The sequence below is a fragment of the Anoplopoma fimbria genome, unplaced genomic scaffold (assembly GCF_027596085.1).
Source record: "Anoplopoma fimbria isolate UVic2021 breed Golden Eagle Sablefish unplaced genomic scaffold, Afim_UVic_2022 Un_contig_7522_pilon_pilon, whole genome shotgun sequence".
Classification (NCBI taxonomy): Eukaryota; Metazoa; Chordata; class Actinopteri; order Perciformes; family Anoplopomatidae; genus Anoplopoma; species Anoplopoma fimbria.
In genome coordinates, this window is record NW_026551416.1 from 56,010 (window position 1) to 67,596 (window position 11,587).

Sequence of the window (11,587 nt, forward strand, 5' to 3'; positions counted from 1 at the left end):
CCTTCTACAAAGCCGACATATCGGCTGGTTGACGTCTTTAGGTTCACCTTTCTCATTTGGCTTGAATCCAAAAAACTTCCATATGGGCGAAATTGCTGTCGTCTTACTAACTAAGATAGCCTCCATTTTTGTGTAACATGACGTATCGAAACTTAAATCAGCGGAGGCTCACGCTGATTTTTTTTGTCTTTCCAAACTCTGTAATATCTCTTCAGAGAGCTTCTGCCATGGTATCTGAAAATTGTCTATCCAGTTTGGCGCAGGTCGATAACTTCCTGAGGGTGATGATGTAGCTGTGGATGATGTTGGTGAGGGAGTGACTGAGGACAGAGAGGATTGGAGAGACACTGGAGGGGAACATGCCGGGGCTGGAGTTGGAGTGAATGAGTCTGTAAAAGTACAACAAAAGAGAAATCATTAAACCTTTAATGTTTTTCTATTCTTAAAGAAATTATTAAACTATTACATTACTTGTGCAGTCCTGTAAGAGAAGTGTGCTGTGTAGTGGTGTCAATGTTTTACACTCACCCTTTTGGGCCCAGGCAGCAACCAGTCTTCTGGCTTGTATGGGCTTTAATACTGGCAGCAAGTCTCCCTCTGCAATGTACTTAAAATCATCTGTTCACAGCAAAATCCTTAGTGTTAATTTAACTCTCATAGAGTCAAATTTAACACTTTCTTGGTGTTTATATAATCCTCACCAAGTTGGAGTTAGAGTAACACTTTTGAAAGTGTTAATATTTTAACTCTTAAATAGTGTTAAATATTTAACACTCACAGTGTTGTTTTTTAACACTTTACAGTGTATTTGTAACACTATATGGTGTTACTTACCAACACTAAGAGTGTTGATTTATTACACATTAAAGTGTGTTTTTAACACTATATGGTGTTACTTACCAACACTAAGAGTGTTGATTTATTACACATTAAAGTGTGTTTTTAACACTATATGGTGTTACTTACCAACACTAAGAGTGTTGATTTATTACACATTAAAGTGTGTTTTTAACACTATATGGTGTTACTCACTAGGGTGTTTTTAACTTTCAGTTAATCATTTTCACCAAGTTTAAAATGCTTCTATATTCAACTGTAAGAAAAACCACATTGCTACAGTATAAAGTATAATCAATCCTTAAAACAAACTATTTCTTTTGTTTTTTATTCAACATTGCAGCTCACAAACAATATTGCACACAAGATCCAGGCATCAAACACATTGACAGATAATGTCTCTCCTCCACTCTTCTCTCTAATGAACCACTCCAGTGTGGATATGAGAAAGGTGGAAATAGGCCCCGTCACGTTAAAATTGTACCGGGGGCGAAAATTGTACCGGCCTACGTCATCAGTTGTTTACATCTTGACAACCTGCCTGGCAACAGACGACGCGATCGTCTGTTGCCGGGCAGGTTGCAAAAACATTCGGCTCATGTTTCCAAAAGACGAAATAACATAATACAGATAACGGATCGCTAGATAACACTTGTTTTTACTTTATATTTGTATTGTATTTAATTGTTTAATCGAATAGCAACAGACGACGCGATCGTCTGTTGCCGGAAACGGGCGATCGTGTCAAATGACGTAGGAAGGTTCTTGTACATTCCCACGTCATTTGACGCGATCGCCTCGATTAAACAATTAAATACAATACAAATATAAAGTAAAAACAAGTGTTATCTAGCGATCCGTTATCTGTATTATGTTATTTCGTCTCTTTTGGAAACATGAGCCGAATGTTGTCGGCAGGTTGTCAAGATGTAAACAACTGATGACGTAGGCCGGTACAATTTTCGCCCCGGTACAATTTTAACGTGACAGCCCAAATGAATATATTTACACATTTCACAAAATGACACACAACTTTATGCACATGAAAAAAGTTAGTTGACCAGAACAACCAGTACGTGAGGAATAGGATATGTACTAGAGCCCGACCGATATATCGGCGGGCCGATATTATCGGCCGATATTAGGCATTTATCAAACTATTCGGTATCGGCAAAATAATGGCCGATAAATGAATATAAAAAAAAAAAAAAAAAAAGTATTGGCGTTGCATAGTTTGTCCACCAGGGGGCGCTCTAACGTCCCAAACCCGCTGATTCAGGCAGAGTGAATGACGGAGATCGACGGAGATCATCGGTGTTGTGTTGTTCATGTGTGCAAGTGCGTTCATGGTAAGTTGGCAACTGTCACGAGACATACATTGCTTGAATAACAATTAAAATAACATCCCCATCAATTCTCTAAAGTCGATAAGCATGACTTAATTCATGACTACCATGTCCAGTTTTGCTGTTGTTACGTGTTAGATGAGAGTGAAATGGATTTAGCCAACATTAATTGTTACAGTATAGTTGACTGACTGTCGGTTTAACTCTTGACAATGTGACTGAAGATGTATTTCTTTAATAGCATTACAGCAATGAGACGTATCATCTCTCCCCGGCCCGTTATTTGGAAAACTGTTTTTTTTTAAACGTCTTTCTTGCGCGGTCGCGCATGTGCGCGATAAATGCGCGGTCGCGCTTTTACCACACACACGGTAAAAGCGATAAATGCGCGGTCGCGCTTTTACCACACACACGTAACGCTGCTCTATTCCTCTTATAACATGTATTAGTCCAAATTAATTCGTCAAAAAGGAGACTAACTGTTTTCAGTTCAGTTTATATTTGCCTTTTTTATTTATCAGAAGTTATTGAACTTAACAGAATATTTTTTTCCAGTCTTGTTCAAAGTTATATTTAAGAAGCTTACCAAGTCTATTGATACTTGTTATTGTGTTTTTGTTCTAAGCACTTTATTCATCAGAACTTTAATATATTTTGATGTTCTTTTCTGTTGTGCCAATAAAACAATAAAATAAAGTTTATTTTTAAACTGCATTACCTTATTATTTTAGTGAGGACTCATAAATAACTACAAATAACCAATGTTAGGGTATTTTTTTTTTTTTTTTTTTTTTTTTATATCGGCCGATATATCGGCATATCGGCTTTTTAAATCACAAAATATTCGTATCGGTATTAGAGCCCGACCGATATAGGACTTTTAAGGCCGATACCGATACGAATATTTTGTGATATTTATCGCGTGATATTTATCGCGTGATATTTATCGCGTGATATTTATCGCGCACGTGCGCGATCGCGACCGCGCAAGAAAGACGTTTAAAAAAAAAACAGTTTTCCAAATAACGGGCCGGGGAGAGATGATACGTCTCATTGCTGTAATGCTATTAAAGAAATACATCTTCAGTCACATTGTCAAGAGTCAGTCAACTATACTGTAACAATTAATGTTGGCTAAATCCATTTCACTCTCATCTAACACGTAACAACAGCAAAACTGGACATGGTAGTCATGAATTAAGTCATGCTTATCGACTTTAGAGAATTGATGGGGATGTTATTTTAATTGTTATTCAAGCAATGTATGTCTCGTGACAGTTGCCAACTTACCATGAACGCACTTGCACACATGAACAACACAACACCGATGATCTCCGTCGATCTCCGTCATTCACTCTGCCTGAATCAGCGGGTTTGGGACGTTAGAGCGCCCCCTGGTGGACAAACTATGCAACGCCAATACTTTTTTTTTTTTTTTTTTTTTTTTTTTATATTCATTTATCGGCCATTATTTTGCCGATACCGAATAGTTTGATAAATGCCTAATATCGGCCGATAATATCGGCCCGCCGATAATATCGGCCCGCCGATATCGGCCCGCCGATATATCGGTCGGGCTCTAATCGGTATCGGCCTTAAAAGTCCTATATCGGTCGGGCTCTAATATGTACACAACCTATGCATATTTAAAATGAAAACAAAGGCACAATATATTGGCTCACATCTCTACCATAGGCATTTTGTAAGGCAAAGGGCTTATACATTTCAAGACTGTCTGCTTTTATAACATCTTTGTCATCACTTTCAAATACTTGGTAGGCATGAAAATGTTCACTGAATTGATCAACCACAAGTTTTGTCACTAGGAAGTACATAACACTTTCAACTAAAAGGATCTTTTGTATTCTGCAAAACACTGGCATTTCATGTTCAATCCCTCTGCAAACAACTAGTCCTGTCCTGTACTCTGTCCCACTGATTCTAACCCAATTAGTCGAGAAGATGTCTTTTGGTACAGCATGAAGGGCTCGGGCAAACCTTTCACTATCCTCATCAAAATGAAATGGTTTCAAAGGTCCATACTCCATATGGTTTAAAGGTGATGTCTCCCAATGATATCCTATAGACATTTGATGTTTTTTGGCAAGAGATTTGGTGATGTTCTTGAAGTTTTTAAGAGTGTTCTTGAATACTTTGTGTTTTGCTTCAAATCTCATGCTCCACATATGAAGTAGAGGCCCTATTTTTCTTATGCAAGCTGGGTAGTGTATCATGAAATGATGTTTTGGGATCAGGTTTCTGTGCGGATACAGCTGTTTGAACAACTCATGATGTTCCATTATTAGATGTTTTAAAAGTACAGTCATGCCTAGTGTAACAGAAGGAGAAAATATGATGTTGATAATCTGCAGTAAAATCAACAGCAAAAGCCAGTTTTTGTTTCCTTCTGGCACAATGTCACCAAAAAGTAAAGGGATGTTCCTCACAAGACAAAGAGTCTGAATGGAATTGAGGCCGATGTTATTGCCAATACTGTCTAAATTAATCCTTGTAGGACGGTTTTTTCGCTCCAAGTACCCATAGTCAAAAGCATAAATTCTAGATAACAGATCAGGCTTTGACAGAACATTTTCTGAGAGATATTCCAAAAGTAACTTTATCTCATACTGAGCCACCCCTTCTAGGATGTCGTGCATTATGTCGAAAGAAAAATTGTGGCTAACATGAAAGAACTGTAGGCCATTAAGAGATGAATTCCTTTTTAAACCAAACACTGATAACTTCTGTGGGTCTGATTGCAACTCATTGCAGTGCATTTCAAAAAGCTCTTTTCCACGCAAGATTATCTTTGGGTGGTCCTCACTGTAAACATTCTGGGCATCACCTTTTTCAATCAAACATAAACGACAGTAATAACGTCCATTAAAAGACTCTGTAAACCCTAAAATTGCATGCATTCCCAAGTTGTCCCCAGTTATCTGACATATAGTGCCATGGACTTTTTCAGTGGAGAAGGGCAAGTCAAGACCGTGACTTTCCAGTGTTTTAATGTCATTTATCAGAGGCTGAAGAATAGGATCAAAGCCATATTTTTTTACATCTTCAGTGTGAAACAGTGCGACCAAATGGATGTTCATCACAGCAGAGTTAAACTTTGGTGGCAGATTTCTAAGGACAAAATAGAGAGCACCCATTTTGTGAATACCGCGTTTTGAACCCAGTGGGTTAGCAGTTTCAAAGTCATCATAGTACATCTGAATTTGTAAAGAAGTCGGATGTTTAGAGAACAATGCATGCGTCTTAAAATAACTACCATCACAAAAGTCTTCAAATATGTCAGTTTTGGATACAAAAGTTTCCCCAAGCAATTTACAAATATCCGAATTGCGGCACATGAATTGGATAGTTTTCAAAATTGGAACGTAAACAAAAGTGTCTTTTACTTGAACTTGATCATAAGTACCGGTTTGTTTATTTCGCCTTGTATCGAATCGATGTCCTAACATTATTTCTACAGGCTCAACAACACCCCATTTTTCGTTGAAATATCTTGTTCTTTTAGTTTCAGTATTAAAGCTTACAAATGGATTTTCAAAAGTATCAAGACCTTCTAATGTAGATCGGATAGGATTGTCTTTAGGCACAGCAGATAGTATTTCTTGCTTAACTTGGGAGTGCAGTCCAGTAGCAAGTTCTTCCAAATCACTAACAATTGTTGAAACAAGACTATTTGCCATACCACTTTCTTGAAGTTTAGCTACAATTGAGGCACTGATATTTTTAGTATGTTCTTTGTTAAGACCAGATACATTGTCCTCAAAACAACCAGCCTCTAAGCTCTGTGGGACACCTGTTTCACCAACTTCTGAAGTACTTTGGACACTGTGATGGATAGCTTGAAAGGACTCCGGGTTTGCTGCAACACCACTTTGACAAAAATTCTCCTCATGAACTCTCATTAAATGTTTTTTGAAACCGGAATATGACAAAAACTGACGCCTACAACGATCTTGTGCACAAACCAACTTAAACCTCCTGCTAGGATAGAAACTGTGATCAATTCTTAAATGGGTTACCAAGGACTGGACAGCCTGGTGTACAGCTTCACATATGAAACACTTATACATTTTAATACGTTTTTAATTTTATACGTTTTAATCCTAGTTCAGGAGTTTTGCCCGCAACTCACGGATTCTTGGAGACTCATCTGTTGTTGTGACATCGATGTTGTAGACTGTTGTCTGCACAAATGTGTAGAGCTGGACCAGGGACTCCTCGTATGACAGGTTGAACACGTAGTGTGATTTGAACAGTTCATCAAAAGCACCTAAGGAGCTGGTGGCTTGGCAGGGGATGAGCTGTTTGTCAACGACAATATAGAAGTTGTCAATCTTGTTCTGGGTGCGACCAGCAGCAAGGATGTACGGTTGTTGACCCTTTCTCCCACGCAGGTGTTCATCAATGCTGCAGCACGACTGAAAAACAGAATAAGTTGAACACCTTAATGTTAGTGCTCCCCTTTTACGATGTTATTCAATAGTTTGCTTTTCAATATCGTGTTTGACAAATATCACTAATTTTTTTCCATTTCTTTTTTCTATTTCATGAATTAATTCTGAAAAATCCATCTAAAGCGCGTTAATGGCAAGGAAGGCCTTGTATATTAAATCATAAAGTCCATGAAGTAATGGCAGGGGGTGTAGGGATGGAGGAGGTCAGAGAGGTAACGGGGGCCAGAGCATGCAGGGACTTGTAGGTGAGTAGGAGGATTTTAAACTTGATCCGGGACTTAACAGGTAACCAGTGGAGTTGCATCAGGATGGGGGTGATGTGTATTAAATGTCATTTATCAAATGCAAAAGTCTGCTTTGTATATGGGCCTTTGGCCTACCTGCTCGCTAAGCGATACGCATCAGCCTTTGAAAAACTCATATTGGTCAACTACATTAGTTCTCTCTTTTGTTGCTGGGGAAAGAACAGATGAGACATCCATACCTTGTGAAAGTGAACCATTTTTTCCACTGCATCACTGGCACTGATTTTGCTCCTCTTCCGTCCAGCTGTGGGTGGCAAGAGATGAAGGAGCAGCAGCAGAGAAGCCATGTCACTGTCCCAGCCTATCAGGGGGGAGATACAACACAAAACAAGTCATCAGTATCTACTTGGAAGGCACAAAGTAAAGAGCACTAGCTATTTGGAATGAAAACCAACACTGCACACTTACTAGTGTCATCATTCTCCGTAGGTTTCTCAGCAGCATTCAGAAGTCGGCACAGCTCTTTTGACTGAGTCAGTTGTTTGGCCTCTTTGATAACCTTGTACTTGAATGCCGTGTCCCACTTTTCAAGCATCTTGGATGCTGTTTCACCACCAAACAGCAGCAGGAAGTCTTGATTCAGCTGTTGATCATACACCAATGTAAATACATTACGCTAATGGTCAGAGTATAATTAACTATTGGAACCCAACCAAATTAAAGACAAGAGTTTAAAGACTGGATTTTAAATAAAATTCACAACTCACTAGTCCTTTGACATCTATAAAACGTGGAAATGTTTTGAAGACGTCGGCAGATCTCTGTGCATCACGCACTAGGTCTTGGCGATGTTGTAAGGTCAACTTCATCTTCTCAAACACACCTGCTTCATCAGGAGAGTGAACAAGAAAAGAAATAGCCTCCCTGCAAGCATCTCCATCAAGCTGCTGCTGCTCTGTGGCAGCTGGTCTTTGGCGCTTTGGTCCTTGTAGTTGAGGCACTGTGGCTGCCTGTGGACTGCCCGTCGCCCGGTTCTTCCTGGACATGGTCCTCAGGCGCCATGATAAAAATCCTGTGTTTTTCACCCCATCATAGAAGTGCTCCTGTGAAGATGATTCAAACACTATTACAAAGGCCTATCACTACTTGATCTTAAGTTATTTTTCGTCTTCATGGCTATCTTCATGGTCGAGTCAAACTTTGTAGCAAACTTTGCTCAGTGGTACTATGTCGTGCATCTTTTAGATCAGTATAAATTAACAGTGCATTCAATCATGTAAGCTAAACCCAAAAGCTCTTGTCTGTAAAACTTTATTAGAAAGTAACCTTTTTTTTTTTTTTTAAAACTTACATATCCCTTTGGAGAAAAAGGATCCTTCAGCGAGGGAAAGAGTGTAATGATTCCCAGGGCATACTTCTCTTTTTGCTGACGTGGAACAATCCTCCTTTAGAGAAAAAACTATTCAACATCAAAATCCAAATGCTCCACTAATGACTATAGCAACACAACTGTTATTTCAAAATTCATTACATTCCTTCTTAATAAACCATTTCTAAACAGAAAAGTTTGTTAAAATGTATTTAAGAACCACGTACCCATGCATTTCAGTCATATGGCTAGTCAGAATGTTAACAAGGTGTCTCCGGGTGCTGTGCGTCAACGTATTTTCTGACTTGTACTCTTCCAGGACATCCTCACCTCCAGGTTTCCTTAGCAAGGCATTTTCTACCATCTTTTCACATAAGAGAAATAGATCAGTGTACATTTCAGTCTTCTGTGATAAAATAATTTGAACAATAACCTGCCAAAATGTGCCTGTTCCGATTTACTTTCCTCGCTAAATGAACAATTCTAATTCATGCACCTTTCTAAATGTCAAAATACTGATTGGTGATAATCTCAAATGAAATGACACTGTATATGTTTGCAAGTGACAACTATTGCTCAAGTACCTCTTTCGCTGCCTCTGACCCTGAGGCCTCTGTGGTACTTCTGTTCATGACTTCAAAGTTGGATACATTTCTGTCTATGGGAATCCCCGTTCTCTTCGACTGGAGAGGTCATTATCACTCGAAGAAGGTGACATGGTATCCGTGAGGGAAGATGGTGATGAATGATCTAAAGGAGAGAAAACTTTAAAAACAAGGAAATCTGCTATTGTGGGGATGACAGTCAGAAGTAGAAATTATTTTTGATATGGTTATGATTTCAAATAAAACCATTGACTGTCATTTTTGACTCAGAAAACTGACCCAGTGTAACATGCTTAGAACAATAACAAAATTAGCAAATGGATGCCGATCCATAGTTTGCTAAAATGTGTTAATTTCTTGACCTATTTTGTCTCTCCATTACAATCTGTGCCGCAGTAAAAACGTACCGGGAATGCTGTTATATAATGTCAGGCAAAAGTCAGGATTGGCCTCTATCATTTCATGAAGCTTGTCTTCATCCACTGTTGGCAATACGTTTGTTGACGTAACAAACTGACCTTGTATGAGACAGACATGGGATAATCAAAACCCAACCCACATTTTCAAATTTGGATGCTGATCTGCATTTTGCTTAAATATTTTCAGTCAGACTGTCAGACATACAGCAGTCTATCTTTACCATTTTGTTCAGCAAAAACAGCAGATAGGCCTACCTTCAACTGAAAAGCTGTCACATACTGTCAGGCATAAGTCAGGATTGGACTCTATCAGTTCAAGAAGGATGTCTTCATCCACTGCTGTGTCGGTTTCATCAAAGATTTGAAGGTCAGTCGCATCAGGAAGACCAAACTTGCTTTTGACTATGGGAAAGATTAGCATCACATCAGATAATTCCTGAAGCAGGTTTTCAACTGCAAATATTTTGATGACTGATCAAGCAATTTATATCGGACACTAATTTTAAATTGTTAATATATTCAAGTTATGCCAAATCTACACCACATTCTAAACCTTGACTGTACCTGTGAGCAAAATAAGGGGATTTGAAAACAGTTGTTAAAGTAGGCACTATTAGCCATATTTAATGGTTCCCTCTATTTCAAATGTCAAAAAAATAAGGCTTGCACCAAGAAGCATATTGTCATCTGCAGGCTAAAACTGATAATGCAATTAACTGTCATAAGGGTTAATGATCCATGTCCAACAAACTATTCATACCAACAACACAGAAAAATACAGCCTTGCCTTGCCTTGCCTAATAGTTGGTTTTTTGTAAAGGCGGCAATATATTGTTACACAAGATGGTTACTCACCTTCATTGATGAATTCCAAATAGGTGAAGCCTGACTGCAATCTGATGTACTTCTTGGTACCCTGGTATTTCACCTTCAGCAACATGATGCCTTATCTAAAAAAAACAAAAAACAGTGGAGATAATGTTAAAGTTTTAATTATTCCTTTGCCAGGAGTTATAAACAGAAATTGCAAGTCATGTGGCCATTAGCTAAAAAATACACTACATGCATATTTTAGTTATCTAACTTAGCACTAAGTTTCCTTTCATTTCAGAGATCGCAACAAAAAGGTTCTGGCCTGGGCATCAAGCGTGGTTGGTTGGTCTGTATGCGAGTTAATGAAACGTTTGAGATTATTGTAAAATAGGCGCGATACATGCCTGCTAACCGAGATCCTATCATACTAATCTTCCTTGCTCTGAATGGGACGATATCGTTTTCAAATATAAATAAAAAATACATACGTTGTGCAAAGGAATAATGCACGCATAATAATGCAATAATAATGCAAATGAATAATGCACGGAACAAACGTATCACTTCAATGCAGTTTAATAGAGGATAGACAGCTGACAAATGTCCATTTAGCAGACGCTTTTAACCAAAGCGACTTGCAATAAGTACATTTGTCATAAGAAGTGAAACGATATATCGCTGTCAGTGACAGTGATAATGGCAGCTGTGTTTTCTGTTTTGTGTTCAATAGTTATTGAGTGCAACATCCATAGTGATTTTGATACAAAGTGATGATAAGCGGGAGTATTTATAGAAAATATTTGCGATCTAGAACGTTCGTATTTAAGCTTATACCACGGTCTGCGGGAATACTCGATTCTGATTGATGCAGCTAGCTGCTATGGTCCGTCCTAATTACTGGAGGAGTGAACAACGTTTCCGTTGCATGAGAACCCAACGGGCGTGTAATGGTGGTTCCGGGTATTAGTCGGACCCTCAGGCGTAACCAGGGAAACAAATGTATGTTTTGTGGAAAACTTTATATTCAGATTGTAAAACGCATGAAAATATAAATTAATGGTCTTAATTTGGTCACCGTTGGTAAGTGACCGTGGTATAAGCGGGATAATGCCCTTCGCGGAGGCCCTTCGCGGAGGCAACCGTCCTCCGCTTCGCGTCGGACGGTTCACGCCTCCACGTCGTCCATTAATTCCTGATATTGGACACCTCGTCGGGCATTATCCCTTACGTGAATCATTTTCATTTGCTCTCCATACCACCATCTAACCAACCAATCGCGTGTAGTCATGCTTTAAACAAAAATACGTTTTTGAAATCGTCACATACACAAACTAATCGACAAGACGAGGGATAAATGACAAGGGATATATCTCTTGTCTTTTATCCCTCTATTCCCCACTATTCACGGAGCCTGAGGTGAATCATTTTTAAAATAAATAGTCTAGATCGATAGTCAAGTCTTTATTAATACCAAACGACAC

General features: G+C 38.7%; 1 protein-coding gene across 1 annotated transcript; it reads right to left on the reverse strand.

Moving 5' to 3' along the window:
* Positions 1–6,304: 6,304 nt before the first annotated feature.
* LOC129115520 (uncharacterized) lies at positions 6,305–10,233 on the reverse strand. Its single transcript, XM_054626942.1, has 7 exons — positions 10,149–10,233; positions 9,574–9,695; positions 8,497–8,633; positions 8,252–8,345; positions 7,363–7,543; positions 7,140–7,204; positions 6,305–6,619 (listed from the first exon to the last, which is right to left on the reverse strand). The coding sequence occupies exons 1-7, from the start codon at positions 10,231–10,233 to the stop codon at positions 6,305–6,307; spliced, it is 999 nt and encodes a 332-aa protein (XP_054482917.1).
* Between the last annotated feature and the right edge of the window lie 1,354 nt (positions 10,234–11,587).